Raw genomic sequence first — 25,852 nt, forward strand, 5'->3', positions numbered from 1 at the left:
GCACTATTTGAAGCTCCATTTGCTCTTACCTCTGGACCACAAGACTTGGGGGTCACCAGAGTGAAGGATATGAGGAAGTCTACATCATTACCTATACCTCTTGCTTCCCAGAGGCACAGAGCTGAACTAGGCAGAGGGGCTGGAAAAACCACCAAGGATTGAAAGAGAAGCAAACAGGTCCCTCACCTCCAGCAGGTCCCCCACAGGCTCCCAACACCATGATACAGTGCCAAAAGCTTAACAAGCCCCATGCATCAATTCTGCCTTCTGGGATATGGCTCCTGTGAGTAAGTCCGGTGCACCATGGGATACATTCCCTTTGGTCCAGAGTGTGTTTGTGGTGGTGGGAGGGTGGAGGGGGGGTGACTGCCTATGTCCTTAGGCTTAGAATTCTCCTGAATGCCACCAGAGGGCAGTGTATACATAGAATGGACTCAGATGTTCAGAGTAGAGCCAATCTTCCTGCAACATAGATGTAGCAGGCTTGGTCCCAGTCCCTGGAAGTACCAACCACCCTTGACTAGCCCTCAGATCCTACATACCCCACTTCCAGAGCAGTCTTCTCTCCACATTCCTACCTCAGGGACATTAATACCTGCATTTCAAGTGTCTGCCATGTGGAAATCTGATTTCCCCCAAACACCCAAGCCCAAGAAGCACAGCCAGTAATAACAGAAGGGAAAGGAGGGGATGAGAAATCAGTCCGCAGAGTAGCCACCAAGACTCAAGGAAGAAACTCACTCAAGGAAGAATGCTAGAGCTTGACAGAGGAGGTGGTTTCCCTCAGATACACCCAATTCTCTCTATACCTATTCTCTCCAACCTCTCTCTCTCTCTCTCTCTCTCTCTCTTTCTCTCTCTCTCCTACTATCCAGCCCAAGGTAGCCTTGAACTCCTGGTCTTTCTGTTTTGTCCTTTCCCCAGAGTGTTGGAATTATAGTCATTCCTGGTTACTTTAGGATTTTTGTTTGAGTCACAGATGTGTGTGGACTATAAGGAACACCCATGGTTCATAAGTTGACCTACCCCCCCCAGAAAAAAATCAGACTTCATCATCAGCAGGCAGAATGGCGGCTGGGCTCATTCATAATCTACTAGGATAGGCTAGAACAGCTTATAGAAGACTCCAAATGTTTGAGTATTAATCTTCATGCTCCCTCAGTAAGCCTTGCCCACCCCCAGGTGATATGTATGCTCATGAACACAGTTCTGATCCCAGAACTGTGCTGGGGTGGGACCAGCAAAAAAAAAAAAAAAAAAAAAAAAAAAAAAAAAAAAAAAAAAAAGCAGTACATTTCGGGTCTATTCTGATGGGTTGGGACACCCTCTGCAGCAAAAAGGATTTGAAAGATCCTGCTGTCCTCCTCTTTGGGGGTGTACTGCCTCTGAGTGAAGGTGGTTTCCAATGAGCCTTCCTTTTACTAAGCCACCTGCAGGAAAATGTGAGATGTGAGATTGGCTGGCCATGTCAAACAGTGTTAAGGCCACACTCCAGGTCCTCACCTTGGTGGGCAGGGCAAGCAGATCGTTATATTACAATTTATAAATAGAAATAAAATTATCGGGTGGGACTGAGGCACTGGGGAAGATGCAAACAAGCCCTCATTAAAGAGTGCCTGCCAGCAAACGCAGGACCAGGGGACCACTCCTCTCAGCTAAAACTTGCCCTTAAACCAGAAAGTTCCAGTACAGTCCGTTTCCCCCCCTCTCTTTCGCCACCCACTCTCCCAATCAGCATCACCTGCTGCCCACATCCCCAGATCTTAGCATGTCTCAGCATCGGTTTTCGTCCAGGGCCTGGAGGGCTTCTCAGCCCATTAACTCCTCCGCCAAGCGGTAAAGTAATCGAGAGTACCAATGCATGCCAGTCGGCTGGACCGCACCCCCGGGGAGCAGCGCCCCGAGCGCGTGCAGCAGGCGCAGAGGAGCAAAGGCGCGGTGGGCCCACTGATGACTCTCCAGAACCGCGTAGCAGGAGGCCAGGACATCGTTAACCAGCAGCGTCCCGTGCGCAGTGAGCGGTGCAAACACGCCCACAGCTTCCTCGCGCGCCACCCGGGCTACGCGTGCCGGCCGGAGCGCGTCCCCGCCGGGAGCCAGCACCGAGTCCCCAGCGCGTAACCGGCGCGCGAACACCGGGGCAAAGTCACCTGGAGCCGGCGCTGGCCCGCGAGCCGCAAACACCAGATGCCAGGGTGTGAGCAACAGTTTGCGAGGAGGCCGCTCAGTCTCCACAGCCACGAAAGAAGCTCGGCGCTGCAGGTCCCGGTCCAGGAAGAGTAGCACCGGCGTGGGAACTACACGGCCCGCTGCATCCGCGGCCAGCACCCAGTCACCACGATGGAGTTCCCTCAGACCCTTCCGCTCGCCGCTCCGCAGGCGCACCGTGGCATTTCCCGGAAAGCAGCCTCCAGCTCGGACCGCCAGCGAGTTATCTGCAAGCCGCAACCACAAAGAAATTAAGGCCAGATCAGCAAGTACAGATTCTCAAGCCCAACGCAGACCTCACCAGTCCCGGAACAGTTCAATTTCCCAGGGATCTAGTCCCACCTGGAGGAAATGGAAAGGTGTTTTACAACACTGATGCCCTTTTGGTCCCCTGAGGGTAGCAATAACGCTGTAGTAGACTCAGTTTCCCAGAGAGAGCCCCCTTGGATGAACCTCCATCTGTTCTCTACCGTACCAGCTTTGACCGACACGTGTACGTGGTTTCGGGACTCGTAGTAGACCCAGTCGAAGCCGGCTTCCACAGCTAGGCGCGCCAGCAAACCATACTTATTTCGGTCACGGTCAGACGTGGTGATGTCCAAGGCACGGCCTTCGTAGTGGAGTGAGTCCTGAGCATGGTGGCCGTCCTCATCCCAGCCTTCAGTCACACGTAGGCGCACTCCGGGCCACATGTTCATCACCGCAATGGCTAGAGCGTTCACCCGCTCTTTGCAACGCTAGTGGGGGTGGAAGGATAAAGGACACAGTTTCCCCACTACCACTACCATCACCAGGCAGGCGATGGGTGGGAAGGGTGAGGTGAAAGGGACCCTTAAGGCATCAATCAATGCATCTTTATTCTCTGGACCAACTTCATTACCTCGCAGCTTTTAAGTGTCGTGGGGAATCGAGGATTTGAATAGGTATAGTCACCAATGTACTTCATTGCCAGGGCATGCTTGCATGCTTTCAGAACTGAACCATGGAGTTAGCCCCTCTGAGGTTAAGAGGGGGGTCCCCATACCTACTTATTTCCCCCATTTTCAGTGACTGCCTCTCACCCCCTATTTGTTCCAGGACCTCAGTCCAATCAGAGAAAGAACCATAGTAGAGAGGGAGAATGGAAGTATGGTTAGGGAGGGCCTGGCTCCCCGAATCGAGCCCTATTTAAGCCTGACCCCCGCCCCGGGCCCCAGCTGCCCTCCCTCTGTCTGATTCATCTTTTGTTTGGTTGCCTTCCCTGGCACTGGGCATCGCTTCCTTCCTTCCTTCCTTCCTCCTCCTCCTCCTTTCAGCCTCTAGCATTAACCCATTGGTGGTCTGCGTGCGCCCCTACAGAGGTGCCCAAGAGGAGGCGCGTGGGATCAAGGCTGCTGGAAAAAGGGTTGGGTGGCGGGGGCCGCATGCAGTACAATGGCCATTCTCCGGGATGACTTAACTAAGCGAGAATCTCGGGCCGAGGCCGGGAACGCGTCGGGAGAAGCGGACTCAGCAGCTCCAGCTACAAAGGCGCTTTTCAGCCGCCCCAGCTCAGGGAGAGGAAAGGGCAGAACGCCGCGCCCCACATCCCTGCTCCCGCCCGCCAGGTCCCCTCCCCCAGCGTGGCCAGCCTGCCACTGTGTCAGTCCTGAGAGCCCCCATCTCCCATCTCTGTTCCAGAATCAGCCCTGAAAGGCGTGGGAGGAGCACAGCACCTGAGAATGGCAGGAGCTACCCCCACCTCCCCGCGCTGGGTGGGAGTGGAGGAAAAGGAGCCACAAACGCAGGCCTGCACCCCCGGGGGAGGGAGGCCACAGTTATCTTGGCGGCTCCGGTCTGGGAGTTGGAGACCTTGGCGCGCACCAGAGATGCGACACCACGGGAGCCGGAGCGCAAGAGGAGCTCGAGCAAAACTTCTTTTTCTTTGTCCCTTCTCATCGGTCAACTCGAACTTGGATTCTACATGATTGCTGGAGGGGGATTCCCCCTACCCTCTTTTCTAGTCAACTGCACCTCTGAAGAGGCGCAGGACAAGTGGTAGCTCTTTCCAACTTTGTGTCGTTGTGTCCCTAAGAAGGCCCTGACCTGCGGGGGCAGTAGCCCAGTACAGAGCCAACTCAATAGAGTCCTTTTGCAGCCAGGGTGTGGGAGATAAGCAAGATTGGGTGTGTGTGTGTGTGTGTGTGTGTGTGTGTGTGTGTGTGTGTGTGTGTGTGTGTGTGTTGAGGGGGGTGGGGTTCGCGGGCCTTTTGAGGCCTCCTGAGCCTATTGCTTGTTCTATTCCTCTGCTGCAGGTTTCCACCAAAGGGAAGGACCATAATGTTCCATGACCAAGGTGGGAAAGGAATGCCCTTCCCAGTTTCTGGAAAGAGGACAACTTCGTCACTGGAGCAAGAAGGAATTCTTGGCCCGGGGGTGATTAGTTCTCACCTTTCATCCCAGCAAGCTGGAGGTAGAGACAGGAGGATTTCTGTGAGTTCTACATAGCAAGTTTCAGGCCTGTCAGGGTCTCAAAACAAAAACAAAACAAAACAACTTTCTTCCCTGTACAGGTTTTCCTAACAAAGTAACCTGGAAAGCTATGGCAGTTAGTTAGAGGAAATCCGTACCCCCTCCCTCTCCCCCACCTCCCACTGCACACACAATTAGGTGGTGTAATGGAAAGTATATAGGACTCGGGAATCTGAGTCCTGAATTCTAGTCTCAGCAACGCCACTAATTAGCTGTGAGGCCCTGATTAAATTGCTTTTTCCTCCCCGGGGGCCCAACTCTAAGATATAAAGTGAGGAGTGGGGTGAAGGTGGAGAAATATGTCTTCTGAATTTCCTTTCAGTTCTGACACCCCAGAACACTGACAGAGGGGATCCTTCTTTTCCAAGTCAGGCCCACCTTATTCCAGGTAGGTTCAGTTCCCATCTGTAACAGGTGCTTGATAATGGTAGTTGAATTTAATTATTTATCAGAAGCAAAGTTCTAGAGCTAAGCTGTTTCCACAGCCCAGGAACCCTTCGATTCTCAGATGAGTTCATCTGTCTGAGGACTGCTTTTTACCCAGTCTGTTGTTTAGACCCTAATACAGGCCTGTCCTGGTTAGGACATCTCTCTCATGCCAAGGACAATTCCTGACCACCCCATTCTCAGATGGATGGCCTGGTAACCTGACTCTTGCCCATCCCTTTTCCAGCCCCCTTCTTTTTGGCTCATAGAGCTTTTGGACATCAGGCCAAGAGCCAGGCTAAGTGTAAAGCCTTCTGTAGGCTACCTACACTAGCCAGCTCCTGGCCCCCAGCTCACCCCAGCCCTTCCTGCCTGGCTCGGTAGCTGACCCCCGGTCCACGCCTCAGCCATTTCCCGTCTCGCCTGCCGCCATCCTCCTTTCCCCGCCCTCCCTCCAGCCTCTCCCAGATCCACTCTCACTAGCCAGTTTCTCCTCCCCCTCCCCATCCCAGCCTCTCCTCGTTTGGATACTTCCAAACCACTACCAGCCCGCAGGTGATCTGCTTTCTTGAAGGATGTGGTGAAAGAGGTCTTATTTTTGTTTATGAAGTGACAGTTCATCCTCCAGGGCTGTGGTAGGAAAACTGGAGCTGGTGGTGTGCACAAGAGCAGGTGGGGAGAAGCGCGCTCCTTACCTCTGTCATCAGGCGGTCAGCCCCGCTGTTCTCCTCATCCTTGAAGATTATGTCGGGGTTGTAGTTGGGTACGAGGTCCCGGAAGCGCTCGGACCCCCTTGCTATCCTCCCCTCCGCTGGCCCGCTCGCGCCAAGGGTCCGTTCGGGCACACTAGGCACAAACTGCTTGTACAGCAGAGGCACAAGCTGCTTGCGCACGTAACGCCGCCGGCCAACCGGTCCCCGGCCCGGTCCGCAGCTCTGGACAGACAGTGCCAGGATTGCCAAGCAGAACAGGGGCAACAGACTGGCCGGCAGAGCCATGGGCGCAGTGGAGTTGTGTCGAAAGGGTCCTCACTAGCTCTCCTGTCAGTTGGGCATCTCCACGGGAGACAGCACCGCAGATAGAGAAGCCCCCAGAGTACCTGGAGCGCTTATGGCTCCGAACACCTGGCAGCCGCTAACTCTGCCTACATGCCCCAGGCAACCTGGAACCTACTACTGATAGGTTACCATTACAGGGCAGGTGGGTCGAGGGTGAGTGCCGGCCCAGCCAGCCTCTGCTGCCAGGCTCCCGTGCTCCCAGAACGGCCCTGACTCCGCCTTAAGTGGTCCTCGGCCCCGCCCCCCGCCCTTCTCCCAGGACTGTCCCGCCCCCTCCCACCCGGGCGGGGGATCTAGCGGTCGCCACTGTTCCCTTACTCCACTGAAGTGTGTCCCATCCTGGAAACCATGCAGGCACCTGCTTAGGAAATCCTTGCAGCTTTACAGTCCTAGCTGTCTGGATAAGCATCCTTCTACCTCCGAGTCTAAATTAGGAACCAAGCTGTCTTCCTCTGCTAGTCTTTGCTCCCAAAGTCAACTCTGGCAGGCCATGCCCTCTGCTGTCATCCAGGAAGTCTGAGTTCCAATTTTTGCTCAAGGCCATCCAAGCCCTTTGGGCATACAATCAAAGCCTCCCTCTTCTGTGGTCCTCGGGTCTCCCTGGTTCCTCGGTACACTTATCCATAACCAAGAGTGGATCCCAGAGGATCATTTTCCTCAGTGAGTTAGTATTTTCTGGGGAACAGAGGTGGACATTCACAATCCAGTTTAGTATTAACTCTCTCTCTCTCTCTCTCTCTCTCTCTCTCTCTCTCTCTCTCTGTGTGTGTGTGTGTGTGTAGGCACATGCCACAGCACACCAAGTAGAAGTCAGAGGACTTTTGAACATTCAGTTCTGTCTTTCACTGTGGCAAGTCCTTTGACCTGCTCATCCATCTTGCCAGCCCAGCACTTTTCCAGTTTTGTGTCCCCTCAATCTTTGCCAGACACACAAAGGCCCCTTTTTATCCCTCCCCTCAATCTTTTTTTTATTATTTTATTTATTATATATACAGTGTTCTGTCTGCATGTCAGAAGAGGGCATCAGATCCCATTACAGATGGTTATGAGCCATCACGTGGTTGCTGGGAATTGAACTCAGGATCTCTGGAAGAGCAGTCAGTGCTCTTAATCTCTGAGCCATCTCTCCACCCCCACTTCATCTTGATAGAATCTAATGTAGCTCAGTCTTGGGCTCAAACTCACTTCATAGAAGACTGACCTTGAACGTTTTCTCCTCCAGCTTCCCAATGCTGGGATTAGTCATGTACCACCACACCAGGTTTATGTGGTGGTGGGACCAAAACCAGGGCCTCCACGGCTAGAGAGATGCTCAGCAGTTAGGAGCACTGGCTGCTTTTCCAGAGGACCTGAGTTAGATTCCTAGCACCCACATGGAGGCTATCTACCCTGCATGGGAAGGGAAGGTGTGTCAAAGCTGTCTTCTGGCCTCATCAGACACTAGATATACATGCAAGCAAAACACCCATACATATAAAAACCTTTAAAATAAAAGTAATAAAAAACCCCAGTAATAAAAAACTCAAACATGCTAGGCAAGCACACAACTGACCTCTATCAATTGAGATATATCCCTATTTCTATTTTTCCATTGAGACAGTCACATGTAGCCAAGCAGGCTTCGAATTTGCTATGTTGAGATAGATGGCCCAACTGGGCAGTGGTGGCACATGCCTTTAATCCCAGCACTCGGGAGGCAGAGGCAGGTGGATCTCTGTGAGTTTGAGACCAGCCTGGTCTACAGAGTGAGTTCCAGGACAGCCTCCAAAGCTTCTGAGAATCCCTGTCTGGAAAAACAAAAACAAACAAAAAAGATGGATGGCCTAAGATCTGGCAGTGGTGGTGCACACCTTTAGTCCCAGCCCTCCAGAGTTAGATGCATTCGAACCTCTGAGTTCGAGGCCAATCTGGTTTACAAAGCAAGTTCCAAGACAGTCAGGACTAGCTATACACAGAGAAGCCCTGCCTCAAAAACCCAAACAAACAAATGAACAAAATAGATGGCCTTGAAATCCTGAGTGCTAGGATTACAAGCATGGAGTTCATCCTGCACGATGCATTTTGAATAGATAATTTGTCATTTGGAAGCTGCTGATCTGTAGGAAGATAGAGACCAATTCTCTTCACCTTCTGTCCTCTGTCTCCCCTTCTGGACTAAGGAATCTATTTCCAACCCCCCAGGCCTCATCCTGAGATACTTAGACATATCAACTCCTATCTTGTAGTCAGCTCCTCTGTGAGGAGTGCAGTGGAGAACAGAAGGTAGCCAATGTAGGTGGATCAGGAGTTCCTTACCCTCAGCCACATAGCTGTCCTAGAGTTTCCACTGCTGTGACAGAGACCAGAAGCCACTTGGGGAGGAAGGATTTCAGCTTACAAGTTCTAATCACAGTCCATCATGAAGGGAAGTCAGGACAAGAACCTAAGGGGGCTGGAGGGATGGCTCAGCAGTTAGCACTGGCTGTTCTTCCTAGAGGACCCAAATATGGTGGCTCACAACCATCCATAACTCCAGTTCCAGGGAATCTGACACCTTCTTCAGACCTGGTGGAGACCAGGTACATACATGGTAAATATACCAACACTCACAGACACAAAATGAAAACAATAAAAATCAAGGCAGGAACCTGGAGGAAGGACCCAAAACAGAGGCCATGGAAGAGTACAGGCTTCTTCTGCCTGTTTTCTCATGCAACCCCGGACCACCTGCCTAGGGGCAGTACTGCCCACATGGGCTAGGTCCTTCTACATCAATTAAAAAAAAAGACTTATGTATTTATTATGTAGTGTTCTGCCTACAGGCTAGAAGAGGGCACCAGCTCTCACTGTAGATGGTTGTGAGCCCACCATGTATTTGCTGGGAATTGAACTCACGACCTCTGGAAGTGCAGCTAGTGCTCTTAACCTCTGAGGCATCTTTCCAGCCCTCTACATCAATTATTTTTAAAAAATGCTCTACAGAGTTGCTTACAGGCCAATCTTACTGAGAGATTTTCTTAAGCTAGATTTTTTCCCAGGTATGTCTAGATTTGTTCCAAACCAACCATGACACTGTGTTTGCTACTGGAAGCCAATTAAGGGTGGAGCAATGGATCACCTGCTTCTCCAAAAGACCAAGGCTTAATTCCCAGCACCCACTTGGCAGTTGGCCAGTGGTCCATATCTCCAATACCAGGGTATTCAACACCTTCTTCTGGCCTCCTCAGGCACCGAACTCACGTGGTGCACAATCATACATTCAGGCAAAACACTCACAGACATAAAATAAATACAAAATCTAAATAAAAATTTAAAGTCAGTTAAAAATTTAAACACTGGTCATTGGAGCATGTAAGAACACTTTCTGCTCTTACCAAAGACACAAATTTATCTCCTAGCTCACAATTGATTGTAACTCCAGCTGTAGGGCATCCAATACCCTCCCTCTCTGGACTTCATGGAAACGTGGACACACATAGTGAATAAATAATAATAAATCGTTTGTGCTGGAAAGATGGCTAAGCAGTTAAGAGCACTTGCTGTTATCATAGAAGACCTGTGTTTGGCTCTTAGCATCATCTTGTCAGCTCACAACTTCCTGTAATTCCAGTTCCAGAGACTGTGATGCCCTCTTTTGGACCCTAGGAGGCACCAGGCCTGCACACAGTACATACACATACATGAACATTGACATTCATACATGAAAACTAAAAGTATTTATTTATTTATTTATTGTGGCAGGGTTTCTCACCACCCTTGCCAGACTAAAAGCAAATCTTAAAATTGTTGAAGGTGTGCGGTGGTGCTGCACTTCTTTAATCCCAGGACTTGGGAGGCAGAGGCAGAGGCAGAGGCAGGTGGATCTCTGTGACTCCCAGGCCAGCCTGGTCTAAGGTGAGTTCCAGGACAGCCAGTACTATACAGAGAAACCCTGTCTCAAAAAAACTAACAAAAACTGTAAGATAGGTTCCATCTATTTATCCTTGGCTGTTGTAGAACTTGCTATGCAGACTAGGTTAGCCTTGAAATCAGAGATCTACCTGCCTATGCCTCTCAAAGGCTGAAATGAAAGGTGCGTACCAGTGTACCTGTCCAAAGTTTTTTTTTTTTGTCTTTGTTTTGTTTCTTTAAAGGGGCTGGGCATGGTGTTTCACAACTTTAATCCCAACACTTAGAACGCAGCACCAAGTGGATCTCTGTGATTTGGAGGTCAGCCTGGTCTATATAATGAGACCTTTTTTTCCTTTCCTTTCCTTTCCTTTCCTTTCCTTTCCTTTCCTTTCCTTTCCTTTCTTTGTTTGTTTGTTTTAGTTTGTGGAGACAGGGTTTCTCTGTAGCTTTGGAGGCTGTCCTGGAACTAGCTCTTGTAGACCAGGCTGGTCTCGAACTCAGAGAGACCCACCTGCTTCTGCCTCCCTAGTGCTGGGATTAAAGGCGTGCGCCACCACCACCCGGCTGACCTTTTTTCTTTTGAGACAGGGTTTCTCTTTGTAACAGTCTTGGCTGTCCTGGAACTTGATTTGTAGACCAAACTCACAGAGATCTGGTTGTCTCAGCCTTCTGGATACTGGGAGTAAAGGTGTGCCACCAATGGCTCACTTGCCACCAAGGCTGACAACCCGATTCCAACCAAAACTCACATGATAGAAGAGAAGAACCAGAGCAAGTTCTCCTCTGACCTCTACACTTATACCATAGTGTGCCCATGCACACATGTGTAAAATAAACATTACAAAATTAAAAACAAAACCCTTCCCTGATGTCCTGACACTGTGACCTATGTCCTCCTGTAGGGCAGTGATTAACTGCTACAGCACAAGTATCAGAATACTGGCATCCTTTTAGACAAAGCAATTCTTCAGCACAAGCTTGTTTATCATCTATTTCCAAGGCCGTCTAGCTTAAAGGACTGCACTTGGCAAGTATTTGTGGAATCTACACTTTTTTTGTATTCCACATTCCTCCCCCCCTTCACCCAGTTCCAAGGCTAGCACTCAATGGCTTTCTATGAACTAGGAGACCAAAAAGCAGAGAGAAACCCCTTTCCAACATCTGACTTCCATTTACAAGGAAGTGATCACGCAGTGGTAATGTAGCTCAACAGTGGAGCAAGTGCCCAGCAAGTGTGAGGTCAGCGGGGCTGACTCAGCAGATAGAGGTATTTACTGTGTCTGATTCCCCAGGATCCACACACTGGAAGGACTCAAGTTATCCTATAAACTCTATACACACCAGGATATTCCCGATCCCAACAACTGAATCTTTAAAAATCAGAGAGCCAGATGTGGTGGCACACACCTTTAGTCCCAGCACTAAGCAGGCAGGGGCAGGTGGATCTCTGTTAGTTTGGGGCCAGCCTGATCCACACAGTGAGTTAGTTCCAGGCCAGCCAGGGGCTACGTAGGGATTCTGATTCAAACAAAACAAACAAAAAACAGTAATTACAAATAACTACTATGAGGGAAATGGTCACTTTTGAAACTATGCAATGGATAATCTGTAGAAGTCTACAGAACGTTTGTTTCTGAGAACATCAAGGAATTTTTAGTCTTTACAAAAATCAAGTCAGGTTCTTCTCTAAGGTAGGAACAAAAAACTGCCAATCACTTTTACTCTATAGCCAATTAAGTATGGGAGGTAAGGGCTGAAGGTATAAGTAGACAGGGGGATGGGATCTCATATTTGTGCCCATGCCCTAGTACCCTGGTTCCCAAGGTACAGAAACAAAGCCCCAAGTTGCAGGGAACATCCAGGAGACTAGCCAACTTTTTTTTTTTTTTAAAAAAAAGAACAAGTCTTACCACCGTGTAACCCTGGCTGGTCTGAACTTGCAATGTAGATTAGGCTAGCCTCAAAAAATCATAGAGATCCCCTGACTCCTGAGTGCTGAGGTTAAAGATGTGGGCTGACACACCCAACCAGTTGAGACCAGCCACCTAAGGAAGAACAGCATCTCTCTGCACTGGAAGAGCAGAGGGGCAGGAAGGCTTCTCCTTGGTAGACTCATGACCGTGGCCGGAACAGGTGTTACAGACACAGAGACAGGCTCTTTACAAAATCCAAGAGAACCCTGGGATCAACTTTATTGCTGATGGGTACGGCTCTTCCTCTGGGCACCTTGGTCTCTCCAGTGGTCCAAAGCCCCTCCACAGGGTAGCACAGTGCTTAGGCTATGCTGGGCCAGAGGCAAGGAAGACAGCCTATCTCCAGACCCTACCAGGGCCCAGGCCCCCCCCCTCCCACCCACCCTATTGCACATCAAATCATGTAAACATGGCTTCAGGCATGGCCTGGAACAGGATTGAGGCAGATTGATGTGTAAACGGATTTGGGACCAGGAATCAGAGCCAGTCCCCCAGCTCCACCTCACGCCGAGGCCAAGGCTACATCTGAAAAGGCAGGAGGCGGGTCCCAAACCCTGGCTCAGATTATGCAGCAGTGCAGCAGTGCAGACGGCTCGGTTCCCTCCTCCAATCCACCCCGAGGATTCCAGGTCCTGAGGTCCAACCACCCTGGCTCGCCTCCCGGCCTAGGCAGTGTCCAGTTTTCTCCTTCTCAACCCCTAGCTGGAGGTCATTGGTGCTGTTTCTTCCTGGAAGCCCGTGGGAAACCAGAGACAGGCAGTGGCAGTCTGTCTAGCCCTGGAAAAGAGAAAGCAGACAGTCAAAAGTGAACACGGGTCCAGCTCCTCAGAGGTGAGGCGAGCAGGGCATGCAAGGGGTGAAGGGGCCAGGTAATAGACAGACAGGTGGGCCAACCCTGGTTCAGAACGCCCTTCCCCAGCCCATGCGTCGTCGTCGGACTCCCTTACCAAAGGCTCGGATGAGCTCTGCCCTCACAGCTGCAGTGAAGGTCTTCACTAGACAGAGTGTGGTGAGGCCAGCAAAGGCTGCGTTGTAGAGGAACACGATGTAGAAATTGCCCAGCCAGTTGAAGCGTCCAAAGTCACCCAGCAGGTCAAAGCGAGTCAGCCCTTTAGTACAAAGTCCGTGATGAGAAGAGGGAATTCCCCAAACCTGCTCCTCAAAGGAGCCAACGTTCTTCTGCCCCCTAGTGGCCACACCTGAACGACATATCGGCTACAATGGCAGTGCATACATTAATTACTACTCTCAAGCCCATTTGCAGGTCTGTCCAGGACGATTGAATGCATCCCCAGCTAAGTTCGCTGCTATTCTTCCTGCCTGAGGCTCGACTCATTTCCTCCAGCGCAGCTGCCTCTAGCCTCAGGTATCTCTAGGGGTCCCCAGGATAGCAAGTGCTTCCTAGCTAAGAACCTACAAGTTGGCTATTAAGTCTTCAGTAGCGCACAGTTAAGAAAGACTAAGAAAGACTAGGCATAGAAAGTGCAAACTGTCATCCCGCTGTTTTTATCCCAATTCCACTTCTAGATAGCTGGAAGATGCAAATGCTCTGGGCCTCGGTTTCCTCACATTTAAAACAGAGAAAACAAAGGGGCTATACTAATTACGGCAAGGGCTAGAGTGATGGCTCAGTGGTTAAGAACACATGCTGTTCTTCCAGGACTTGGGTTCAATTCCCAGCACCTGCATGACAGCTAACAACTGTATATAACTGTAGTTTCAGAGGATCTGACATCACAGGCACATTCAGATATAATATATATATATATATATTATATAATATATATATATATATATTTCCACAGACACCATGCATGCAAGAGGTGCACAAACATACATACAGGCAAAACACTCATACACATAAAATAATAAATCTTTAAAAAAAATTCCCAGCTGGGCATGGTGTTGTGTCTCATAACTCCAGCACTTTAGACCCAGGCAGGATGATTAGTTAGACCATGGCAATTCTCTTTTACAAGATCTCCCTATGTAGCTGAGGCTTGCCTAGAACTCCCTATGAAGCCCAGACTGGCCTTTACCCATTTTTATAGCTATGAAAACTCAATCAATTCCCTTCCCTACTTTCAGTACTTACCAAGGGTCCGAGAGAAGACAGGAAGTGCTGAGCTTAGGACCAGGAGGCAGACACAGTTCCCAATTATCTGGGTGAGAGAAAGAAACAAGAAGCAAAAAGTAGCAAGAATTGTCAGCACTTGGGAGGCAGAGGCAGGCGGATCTCTGTGAGTTACAGGCCAGCCTGGGCCACACAGAGAAACGCTATTGTTGGTGGTGGGAGAGTTGCCACACCCAGCACTCACACACCCCAGGAGGCTTCTCCTCTTCCCTCCAAGCTACCTGTGTCATAGCTGTGTCGTGCCATCTAGGCCTCAGGCTTCGGAATAGTGGAGAACTGTAGAAACCCACGACTGAGGACACCATCAGGTAACTGTTACCACCAGGTTAGGGAAGAACTGGCTAGGCTCTAAGTAACAACCACCTGTCTCAGAGAAAGGACTCCTGAGATCTCTTTTCAAGATTAAGTTTTTCTGTGTGGTGTATGTACACATGTATGCGCAGAGGTCACAGGTCAAGGCTGGATGTCTTCTATTAATTTACTATTATGGTGTGAGTTCGCACTGGCACGTGGAAAAGTGTTTTTGTGCTACAGAGAGTGTCAGAGGTCAGTCTCCCATGCCACTGTGAGTTTGTCAGGCTTGCATATCATCTGTCATGATCACATGAACATGGACACTTGCAGAGGCCAGAAGAGGCTGTCATATCCTCTGGAGCTGGAGTTACAGATGGTTGTGAGCCACCTGAACTAGGTGCTGGGAACTGAATTCGTGTGCTCTTGCAAGAGCATCAACACCCCTAAATGGAGAGTCCTCTCGCAGCCCTCACCGTACCATCTTGCCAGCCCACTACCTTACTATTTTCTAAGACAGGTTATTTCAAACCTAGAATTTACCAGTTTGGCTAGACTGGCTCTTGAACAAATCACCTGGATCTTCTCTCTGCCTCCCAGGACTGGACTATATAGGCAGATGCACTTAACCAACTGAGTTATCTCCCTGGTCCTCAAGATCAAGTATTTCCTTGTCTGAATCCAAGTTAGATGAAGATTTGCCCCCTCTCTACTACCCCTCCCCAGTATTCCCAAGGAGTCTATTGGACTCCTGGGAGGCAGTTTGATGAGAAGAAGCCATGGGATTTCCAGAAGGATACAAGATCAACACAACCTGGATGATGGCACCAAAGGATCCCAGTTTGGAGAAGGAGACCTGGCCCAGGGAGGCATCCTGTGGGGGGTGGGTGACATGATTGAGGAACATTCCCACCTTGAGTACCCCCAGCCCCACCCAGCCTTTCCTCTATCCTCAGCTTCTGTCTCTCTCTCCAGCCCCCTCCCCTCCCCAAAGACAGGATTTTATGCTGTAGCACAGTGTAGTCTGAAACTTGTGGCAAACTACCTGCTTCAGTCTCCTAAGTGCTAGGATAACAGGCATGAGACTATATATCTTCCCCAGCCTTTCTTAATTAAGCCCTCTCCAAAAGAAGTGGTGGGAAGAGAGCCCTGTACCTGAATGCCCCTTGGCATGGCAGCCTCATCGATGAGTAGCTCCAGGATATGGATGGCCACAATAAGCACGGACAGGCCCTGTGTGCAGCAAGGTCACCAACTCCCATCAACCCTGCTCCAGCCCACAGCTGTGCTCTGAGCTCAATACAAAGAGCACTCCCTTCGGTTTGTAAGAGTAGCTCAGCTTCCAAGCAGCTTTAGGGATCTCCTTGAGCTGCTGCTAGCAACACACAGCACTTAGAAGATACTACTGGATAAACTGCTTCCAAATGAACGACTGCTAAAGCCTAACTAGAAAGAGTACATCTATGGGGCTGGGGGTGTAGCTCTACAGAGCACTTAACCAATACATGCAAAGGCCTGGGTCAATCCCTCTCTCTCTCTCTCACACACACACAGAGGAAATGACTTAGACAAAGGTGCCGTTTCCTCTAAAATTATTCCTCAAGTCCTAATCCAGTACAGGAGAGACACTAAATTCTACCTTTATTCTCCTTCAAAGGCAAATCTGTGTAGTTTCTCAATGACTTTGTGTGGTTTGGGGCAAGTCAGCTGTGTTTCTTCATCCACAAAATGGGAATTAATGTTCTTACCACAGGATGGGACACAAAGCAGGCCCTGAGAGGCAACTATTACTATGGATGACAACCATGTCAACGTATATCTTTGTCTTCTCTGAAGAAGCTAAGGACCAAGGATCCACTTGTTCCCTACCCCACCAGAGCTAGTAAACCCACCGTCAGCAGCAGCAAGCACAGCATGGCCAGAGGGTAGCCCAGGTTCCGCTGCCAGGCTGAAGCCTTCCGCCGCTTTTCTGTGCAGGGATGGGAGACTTTCTGTCAGCAAGTACTTGGAACAAGGAACTACTCTTCCTGGGGAAAGCACCAGTCCACATACCTAAGAGGACCCTCTGTGTCTGCAGAGCCAGGACCTGTCTGTGCAGCAACTCCATGTCCAAAGGCAGCCAGCAGGAGGTGGGATCTGAGGGCAGAAAAGACACTTCCCTTCAGTGCTTGCCAAGACCCATCCACCACCCAAGCAAGGGAGTATTTAAACTCACTGCAGATTCTTCGAGTCAGAGCTGCCTCCTCAAAGGCTGAACAGTTCAGCTGTTCTTCCAGGTCTTCCAGCAGCTGAGGGCAGGGGACAGGGAGGGGCTGGCAGAGGCTCTCTGACCCCAACAACCCTCTATAGTCTCAGTCTTGGCTCTAACTCTCACTCACCACCCCATGCCCAGAAGCTTTGTCCTATCCCTAATTCTTCACGCTCCAGATGATGGGGCAAAGGATACAGAAGCCAACCGAGGGTGTGGCCTTCTGCAAGTTGTGTACAACACAACTGTAGGTTCATTTCAGGGTTTGGCCCCATGCATAAAATTCACCCTGTACAAAAGGCAAGGAGTACTACATACCCGGGGCTTGACCAGCAACTTCCCAGTGACGGAAAACATGCGGGCCAGACCCAGTGGAGTGCATACTGTAGGGACAAGAGCTTGTCAGTCACTTCTCAGATCCTTTACCCCCTCCCAGCCCTTCCCTAACCCTTCTCCTTCCACCCTGACTGCTGGAAGCCAGGGTGCTCTCTTTCCCTCCCAGACTCTGTACTCACCCAGGAGCAGGAGAACTCCGAGGAAGGAGATACAGGAATAGAGGTAGGGGAGGTAATACTCCCAGAAGTCTAAAGACAAGAAAAGGCATGTCAGCTTGTCTTCGTCCTCCTGAAGACTAGGAGGTGACAGGCTCAGGGTGACAGGAACACCTTCAGGCTCTAGACAAGTAAAACACACAGGAACACTGCCCCAGCGTAGAGATTGAGTGCTGGGCAAAGGAGAGACCTGATTTATATAGAAGGCAGCACAGCTGGCCAGGTGAACAGGGTTAAGTATAGTTAGATCCTCTCCCTTGTCAAGCAAGGAAGATATTAAGATGAAACCTCTCGATTCTAAAATGGGAGGCCAGGTATGGTGGCACAGGCCTGTAATCCCAGTAGAACCAGGTTGAGGCAGAAAGAGTTTAAGGCAAGCCTGGGCTTTACAGTAAACAACTGGTTATCTATTATTTATTTATTTTTAAACAAGGGCTCTCTGTAGCCCTGGTTGGTCTGGATGGAACTCAAGAGATCCAGCCTCCTGAGTGCTGGAATTAAAATTCTGTGCCACCACTACCCAGATGATTATCTATTTTTTAAATCACTGTATGGACCCAGGGGAATATTTCTACACGTTGGATGCGTTCAAAGTTGTTAGTTTGGAACTTCGTCCTACAGAAACAGTGCCAGTCTTTTCTTCTTTGAGAGGACTACAGTTGATCAAATGCACATGGCCAATTCAAGAGCCAATACTCTTTCAAGACAGAATCTTAATTATGTGGTGCACATCTTTAATCCCAGCAGGTGGGAGGCAAAGGCAAGTGGATCTCTGTGAGTTCAAGGACAGCCAAGGTTCCTTGTGTAGTAAAGAAACACGATCTTGAAAAAACAAAACAAGAGAGAGCAAGAGTATCTTCCTCTATAGCTCAAGGTGGCCTCATACTCACTGTATGACCTCATGGCGTTACCCTGACTTAACTGAGTGCTCAGATTGCATGCTCTAAAGAGAAGGCAGGAGGACGGGGCCGGAGAGATGACTCAGAGGATTCAGGTTTGGTTCCTAGCACCCACATGACAGCTCACAGCCTTCTATAACTGCAGTTCCAGAGGATCTGATGCCCTCCACTGGTCTCTTTTGGGACTGCACACATGTGGTGCACAGACATGCATATAGGGAAAACACCCCCACACATAAATCTTTAAAAAGGAGGAAAAAGATGGAGCTCTGTTATGGCTTGGATATAAAATGATCTTTTAGAATGTGAGTGTTGAAGACCTGGTCCCCATTACAGTGAGTAGAAGGGGGACCTTAGAAGTGGCTGGAGCAGAGCTCTGGCCATCCATGGGTTCATAAGCTTTGCTCCACCAACACATGTTCCCTGCCATGAGGCTCGGCTTCACCACAGCCCAGAAAACGGACCTAATGACCACAGACTGAAACCTCTGAACCCATGAGCCAAAACTGTTTAACTCTCACCATAGAGCGACTCCCTGCTGGCCTTGTCATTGTCTACAATGGCTGACGCCACCCACACCATGCCCAGCACAAGCAGGGTGAGGAGTATCAACATCACAACTGTCTCGTAGACCCGGCCCAGGACACCCTACAGGAGGAAGAGATGGGGAGAGCAGAGGAGGGCGTCAACATTACATTACAGCAGTGTGGGGAAGGAAAGAGTCATTAAAGCTAAGCCTGGCTTAGGGGACTAAGGAGGTCTAGATTCAGCAGACAGGAGAGGTGTTTCTCTCTTACAATTCCGAATCACTCTGCCCTCCTACTCCCACTCTGGTTTATTCCATATCCTGGGGGTTCACTTGTAAACCCCATCCTCCAACCATGCAGTCTCCTCATGTGTTGGAGGAGATGACCCATGATGTCTGTCTCTGACTTCTGGTACAGTCTGCCTAATGCAAAGAACAGCAGGGAAGGTGAAGGCGGTGGAACAAGCCTGCCATTTCCTATGCTTTCTCTCACCTTTGGCATAATGGGTTCCAGCAGCAGCTTCAGCAGTTAAGACAATAACTCATCTTCTAAATAGACACAGGTTCTCAATTTTAACTACCGATGGCTCTAGAAATGCTCTATAGGCATTTCTATTGGGGTGGCAACCAATTCTCATGTTGCTACAGCCTCAGACTGCTTGCTCCATCCTTTAACTCTGACTGAAGTCTGTAAATTATGTCCTATGTCAATTCCCTAGAGTAGAGTCCTGCTTCTGACCTGAGTTGACTAATATTTCCTGCACTTACCTTTCTGGAGCCAGCGAAGCCCTCAGACTCTGTGAAGAAATATGCAAAGGGCATAAGGAAGATGAGGGAGAGGTTGGAGAAGAGAAAAACGAGGTTCCAAAGACCTAGAGCCAAAAACAAAAAGTAGAGTTGGTCACTAAGGGGCCAATGGAGGTGGGTGAAATGACTGATTAGCCCAAGACTGCCTGAGTCTGCCTAATTACCTGCCCTATTCCCTACCCCACCCAAGCTTCAGTCCAGAGCCACGTACCATGGATGAGGGAGCCGTTGAGCCACTGGATATAGTAGTTCCGTGGCAACGAGAGCAACACCTCATTGCTGATGATGGAGAAGGGCAAGAGTAAGACAGCACCCAGGGCGACTGCCAGGGTAAAGGTACACAGTTCCAGCCTAAGGGAAGAGGACAGATGCGTCAGCCCAGCACTCACTGCCCTACTGCCCTGGAAGCCCCATTTGTTCCCAAGGGCACCAGCTGTAGCAACGGGAAGGAGCTGTCCAGCTGGGCTCTCTGTCATCCCACCCTAGTCCTTACTTACAAGGGTAGCCTTAGCACCTGGGATGGATGCCATCTCAGGCATTCATGGGCACCTGATCACCAGCCATGTCACTTGTTTAGGCTATTCCAGGAATGTGTCTTCCCATACATGTCTATAGGGCATGCCAGGAATGCTAACAAAGCAAGGAGCGTGGCTCCTCCTTTCTGCTTAGAGATATAGATTTCTGAGCTCACCTATTTCTGTATGGATAAGAGCTCAGTCGCTCCATATGGCTATGCCCTTTAAGAAGGCATTAGTACAGAGGATAAACACAAGCTAAAACTCAATTTCATAAGCAAGGCCTGTGCCACGGGCTGCACCAGCTGGAAATCAATTCACAAAAGGACAGTGCTGCCTTCTAGTCTGTCAATCCAGAGGAGGCATCTCCGTATTTCCTCTGTGTGCTGCTAGTAAGAACTGTCCATGGGGGCTGGAGAGATGGCTCAGCAGTTAAGAGCACTAACTGCTCTTCTAGAGGACCTGGGTTTAATTCCCATCACCCACATGACAGCTCAGAGCTGTCTGTGACTCCTGTTCCAGGGGACTCGATGCCCACGGCAAAACACTAATTATACATAAAGTAAAAATATATGAGTTTTTTTTTAAAAAACTAACAAACAAAAAACGTCCATAATAAGGGCCTTTCTCTAAGAACCAAGCATTTTTTGCTGTCAGGATGATGTGTGTGTATATGTATGTTTGGGGGAGGGGAGGATTCCTGATTTCTCTGATCCCTCAGGGGTTTTTAATCTTCTCCAAACCCTGTCTGGTTTCCATTAGCCTGTCTCCCCTGTCCCTTCCCCACCCACATTGACTGTTGGGAGGTGAAGCCAAGCTGAAGCCATTTCCTGGTGACTCAGGCCCTAGCCCCTATCCTGATCATGAAGCTCCTGGCCCAACCAGGGAGACAGGAACAGCAGCTTTCTGAGCATCCCCAGCATGAGGCGAAGCCAGGAAGCCAGAAATAGGGTACAAGGAGGAACTCTTTCTCTCTTGGATGGATGACAGCTCCTGCTCCCGCTGCCCTAGAGGACTTTCTAGAGCCCAGCTCCTAAAAGTCACTGGATTCGGTGTAGAGGGTAGTGACACTCACGCAATCTTGTTAACTGTGGCATCTTCATCATCCACTGCAAGAGACAGACAGGAAGGGGACTCAGCAGGACATCAGTGGGCAGCTCTGGGAACCAGAAGTATTATAATGTGTCCCCTATCCCCACCACTGAAGACAGTGCTGAAAAAGGGGCTCTGGAAGACCTATGCAATACCTTACATTACAAACCTCACAACCTGTTCTCCAACCAGTTGTGAGGTTTGTAATGTAAGGTATTGTATGGCAATTTAATGTCCAGTGGCCCTAGGTACACAGAATACAAGCCCCAAATTCCCCTACTCTTCTCCCTCCTCCCATCACTATCATCACAAGTTCCTCTTTATAGAGGTTCAGAGGTTGTTCACATCAGTAGCTTCGGGAAGGGAAAAGAAATGGGGGGGGGAGGGGGGAGATATGCACAGAGAAAAGTCCCCAAGGGGACAGCACTAATGTAGATAGCTTAGCTGCGTGTGTTTCTCTGTCCCACCACACTCCAAGGAAATTTAGTCTCTCTACAAACCTTGGGAGGTGCCGAGTCCTGGTGGGAAAGCACTAGGAAAGGAAATGGCACAAGACACATGCCCATGACTCACCCTGCCCTTCCCACTTCAGGTTCAAAATGGCTGCCATTTGCTCCCCCCAGTGACAAAGTACCAGGTGGACTTAATTATGCCCATTTTGTAGGGTGAAACTGAGGACTAGAAAAGCTACGTGGATGCGGGTGGTGTCGGTGCATGTCTTTAATCCTAGTACTTGGGAAGCAGGGACAGGCGGATCTCTGCAAGTTCAAGGCAAGTCTGGTCTACAGAGTGAGTTCCAAGACAGCCAGGGCTACAAAGAAACCCTGCCTCAAATATTTGAAAACAAACACAAACACAAAAAAGATAGTAAGAAAGAAAAGAAAAGCTACATGGATAGGGGATGTGGTAGCACACACCAATACACCATGAAGCCCGGTATTTGGGAGGTAGAGATAGGAGTTCAAGGTCACCCTTAGCTACATAAAGAGTTTGAGGCCAGCCAGGACTACATGAGATATTATCTACAAAATAAAAATAAAACCAAGAAGCTGGGCGTTGGTGGTGCATGCCTTTAATCCCAGTATTCGGGAGGCAGAGGCAGATGGATCTCTGTGAGTTCGAGGCCAGCCTGGTCTCCAGATCGAGTGCCAGGATAGGTTCCAAAGCTACACAGAGAAACCCTGTCTCGAAAAACCAAAAACCAAAACCAAACAAACAAAATAATAAAACCAAGAAAGGGATACCGATTTTGAAAAAGCCACAATAAAACATTATTTTGTACCCTAACAAGAAAGAAGTGAAAGCTCTTTCCATCTAGACCTCCTACCCGACACCTTAGCTCTGCCTGTGGAAGGACAGGGGCTGAGCAGCAAAGGTTTCAGAACAGCACAGCACAGCCACCTTTCCTTTCCCCACAGGAATTGTCACCCACTCCTCTGAGGCTGGCTCCATGGCAACTAGCACTCAGGCTGAACACAGGGAAGTCCACAGTACCTGTGGTGAACTCAGCGGGCTTCTTGAAGCGAGTCAGGAAGATGTGGCAGAGGATGTATAGTGTTGCAAACAGAAGTATTGAGATCTAAGGCAAAAAACAACCTAGGATGAGAAGTTCTATAACCTCTAGCACATTCCATAGCCTCAAGGGCCTCAATATAAAGCTCCTTATGCCGGGTGGTGGCGGCGAATGCCTTTAGTCCCAAAACTTGGGAGGCAGAGGCAGGCAGACCTCTGTGAATTTGAAGCTAGCCTGGTCTACAGAGCTAGTTCCAGGGCAGCTAGGGCTATGTACAGAGGCACCCTGTCTAGGAAAACAAAAAACAAAACAAAACAAAACAAAAAGCTCCATATATTCTGGGATTCTACATTTCTCACTGATGCCTTTCTTCTAGTTAAAGCATCGGGGGTTCTAAGCAGGACCAAAAAGAAGCTGTTCCAAGTCCCTGGGGAAACTGCCAACCCAGACTTTGCTGGGTACTTTGCTGGAGCCACAATCGTCAACCATATCTTTAGAGGTGAATAGAGAAACTCCTAGAACTACACATGCACACACATACCTCATACCCTAAACCAGGCCACAGGATGAGAGAGACTGACTACCCTTTGAGAACATTATGAGAGAGTAACAGGCTTGAGGAAAAGATGCCTGTGTTCTCTTGTTATGTCCTCTCTCACCCAACTCCATCTGCTGCCATGAGAAAGCACACTCCATGAATTACTATGTAAGAATCACATCTATGGACCAAATCAGAACTTCTACTCCACTTACCCAGGGCCTGAAACATCAGGTCTGCTCAGTGGCCAACTGGCGCCCATTTAATTATCATTTAGTCTAAGAGGAGGCTTTAGTTAGGCCCTACATTTCCAGAGCTGGTTAACTGCCACTTTAAAAGTAGTCAATCCTCAGGCCCTACCACAAGTGACTTCCAACTTCAGGGCAGGGTCTCTTAGGACCTACCCATGGCCCTGAGTGGTTGAACCTCCAATTGACAGGACAGAACTTGGACAGATGAATTAATACTTTGGTTATATCTCTATACTACCCCAAAGTGGGAGAATACCAAAAAAAAAAAAAAAAAAAAGATGTCACTGCAGTTGAGGTAGGCAAAGATCAGTCAGTTTCATGTGTCTTCTAGACACCAAGAGGAAATAAGAAGTCTGTACAGTGACAAGGACAGAAGACACTAAGACGTCCTGAATCTAGAATAGAGCTGTAGCTTTTGACTTAGGGAAAACCCACAGGAGCCACTAAGATGGTAGCTGCATTTTTACAGCCAAGTGTTCTACCTCTTTTGGCCCTGAACTTGCATAATATCTAAGAAGGTAGAAGAGCTCAAAAGGTCAGGGTTGGAGTTCCGCCCACTTCCAGGAGAGGCTAGGGTGCACTCTCTCTCTCTCTCTCTCTCTCTCTCTCTCTCTCTCTCTCTCTCTCTCTGAGACAGGGTTTCTCTGTTACCCTGGCTGTCCTGGAACTCACTCTGTAGACCAAATTGGCCTCGAACTCAGATATCTGTCTGCCTCTGCCTGCTGAGTATTAGGATTAAAGGCATTCACCACACCAGCACCTGGCCTAGCTTGTTCTCTAACCTATGGAGTATTAGAAACCTTCAACTGCCCTTGGCGGGTGCTGATGTCCTAAGCTAATGTCTTAGAAGGCAGAAACACATAAGCAGTTTCTGAGGCTCATCCCTCCAGGTTGTCGTCACTCAAGGCCTAGATGTGCCTCTGTGATGTGCCCCACTGAGTACCTGTCCACTAAGGAATACACAATGATGTCACTTGATTCTCACACCTGGGGATGTACACTTGTACTTTCCAGCCCTCATCATAAAGACAGACCTAGGTATATCCTCTTTCCCTTTCTTCAATCTAAGCATGCCTATGGTTAGCACAAAGCTCCACCTGAGAAAAACGAAGGATGACTCCATCCATGTCCTCCCCTTCATTTATTAAGACTTCTTTCCATTCCTCCAAACCCTTCCCCTTTCATTTAGTATGTGCAGAGCTCTGAGGGAGAAACAGCACACAGAGAGATGGTAACTAAAAGCAGGCCCAAGGAAAACATGCTTCCCTAAGGAAGTTCCACTGGGGTGCTCCTATCCTAGACCAGTACACTACTGTGTGCAAAGTTCAGCTGCAATTCTAGGCTACGCTGAAGGAGTAAGGGACACTAGCTGTGCTCAGCACTACTGTGGAACCCCCGCCCCCAGAAATCCCCGAATGGTTACAAAGCTGCAAACCCAGTCTTCCAGAGTGTCAAACAAATTATCAGGAAGTGTTGTGGGGTGTGCGTCACTGTGTTGGCTTGTGTTTAGCATGCTGCATGCCAGAGGCCCAGAGTTCAATCACAACACGAATGAAAACAAACAACCATCTTTGAAAGGGAGAGAAAAATAGACTCGGCAACTTCAGTATCTCCATCTCTGTATCTTACCACCCACCTCGGGACAGGATTACTTTCTTCCTTAGCGGGAAGACCCAATACATCCCCTACACCCCTCTCGCGCCTCGCGCCACCACTGCACGTCCCTAGTTAACTGCTCAATGTGGCCGGGTCTCCCTTCGTTCCAACATCAGCTACCGTTGCCCTCCCATCTACCTTCATGGGGAACAAGCACATCCACTTGTCCCGAGGTAGACCCGTCCTTTTCTCGGAGGATCAGACTCTCAGCACCAGAGGACCCACCACCAGGAACGCCCACCGGGGTGGAGTAGAAGGGGGCGGGGGGAGGGGCGAGCAGCGGAGGAACGGAAACCCCATGGCTTTGTTTACGGCTCAGGGACCCAGCTTACCCGACTCCAGAGTTCGCCGTCGCTGCCCCGACCGTCTCCGGGACCGAGGTGCTGGCAGCCCAGGCAGCAGGACTTCCTGTCCCCACCGCTGCCCGGGCCCCTCCCACCTCGGCCCGGCCCCTTCCCGCCCAGGTCCCGCACTCACGATGCACTCGCGGACCCTGTCGTGGAACAGCTGCTCTCGCACGGATAGCACTTCGTAATCAGCTGCTTCCATACTCTGCTCCGCATGACTGGGGCGGGGGTGTCTCCGGGCCCGGGGAGGACGAGCGGGGATGAAGCCGCCGCCGCCCGCCAAGCACCCGGACCCAGCCTAGGAGCCACCCGCTCCTCGCTGCCCGTGACGGAAACTCAAGGTAATCTGGGGCTCAGATTCAGCCGTCGGACGCCCCGCCTTTAAAGGGGCAGGCCCCAGCCCGCCTTGTCTTAAAGAGCTCGGGTCTCCACTGCGCCCTCCCCTTTAAGGTGGGGTCG

The 25,852-nt window shown here is 49.8% G+C and overlaps 2 protein-coding genes across 4 annotated transcripts; both read right to left on the reverse strand.

Annotated features, from left to right (window-relative positions):
- Positions 1–1,809: 1,809 nt before the first annotated feature.
- Positions 1,810–6,122, reverse strand: Dhh (desert hedgehog signaling molecule). Its single transcript, XM_027396501.2, has 3 exons — positions 5,820–6,122; positions 2,684–2,945; positions 1,810–2,435 (listed from the first exon to the last, which is right to left on the reverse strand). Exons 1-3 carry the CDS (start codon positions 6,120–6,122, stop codon positions 1,810–1,812), a joined length of 1,191 nt encoding a protein of 396 aa, XP_027252302.1.
- Positions 6,123–12,208: 6,086 nt separating this feature from the next.
- On the reverse strand, positions 12,209–25,745 carry Lmbr1l (limb development membrane protein 1 like). 3 transcript variants are annotated; one of them, XM_027396503.2, is made up of 17 exons: positions 25,524–25,745; positions 22,583–22,667; positions 21,072–21,105; positions 19,693–19,832; positions 19,443–19,546; positions 18,670–18,796; positions 17,214–17,282; positions 17,017–17,081; positions 16,666–16,738; positions 16,503–16,586; positions 16,343–16,419; positions 15,606–15,683; positions 15,251–15,324; positions 14,381–14,471; positions 14,121–14,187; positions 12,973–13,134; positions 12,209–12,802 (listed from the first exon to the last, which is right to left on the reverse strand). In XM_027396503.2, the coding sequence occupies exons 1-17, from the start codon at positions 25,593–25,595 to the stop codon at positions 12,735–12,737; spliced, it is 1,470 nt and encodes a 489-aa protein (XP_027252304.1). In that variant the 5' UTR covers positions 25,596–25,745; the 3' UTR covers positions 12,209–12,734. The 3 variants fall into 3 exon arrangements, with proteins under 3 accessions (XP_027252304.1, XP_027252303.1, XP_027252307.1); XM_027396502.2 differs by having other exon boundaries at positions 16,503–16,604; XM_027396506.2 differs by lacking the exon at positions 25,524–25,745 and adding an exon at positions 25,379–25,500 and having other exon boundaries at positions 16,503–16,604.
- Positions 25,746–25,852: the final 107 nt, after the last annotated feature.

The sequence above is a fragment of the Cricetulus griseus genome, chromosome 2 (assembly GCF_003668045.3).
Source record: "Cricetulus griseus strain 17A/GY chromosome 2, alternate assembly CriGri-PICRH-1.0, whole genome shotgun sequence".
NCBI classification, from domain to species: domain Eukaryota; kingdom Metazoa; phylum Chordata; class Mammalia; order Rodentia; family Cricetidae; genus Cricetulus; species Cricetulus griseus.

Excerpts from the sequence above, each read along its gene's own strand:
- Lmbr1l (XM_027396502.2), bottom strand. The coding sequence starts at position 25,595 with ATGGAAGCAGCTGATTACGAAGTGCTATCCGTGCGAGAGCAGCTGTTC. Across the intron at positions 15,325-15,605 it reads CCATGCCAAGGGGCATTCAG|GATGCCTCCCTGGGCCAGGT; the intron begins GTACAGGGCTCT and ends CACCCCCCACAG. Across the intron at positions 12,803-12,972 it reads AGAGCTCATCCGAGCCTTTG|GGCTAGACAGACTGCCACTG; the intron begins GTAAGGGAGTCC and ends TCTCTTTTCCAG.
- Dhh (XM_027396501.2), bottom strand. The coding sequence starts at position 6,122 with ATGGCTCTGCCGGCCAGTCTGTTGCCCCTGTTCTGCTTGGCAATCCTG. Across the intron at positions 2,946-5,819 it reads CTGACCGCCTGATGACAGAG|CGTTGCAAAGAGCGGGTGAA; the intron begins GTAAGGAGCGCG and ends CACCCCCACTAG. Across the intron at positions 2,436-2,683 it reads ACACGTGTCGGTCAAAGCTG|ATAACTCGCTGGCGGTCCGA; the intron begins GTACGGTAGAGA and ends TGCGGCTTGCAG.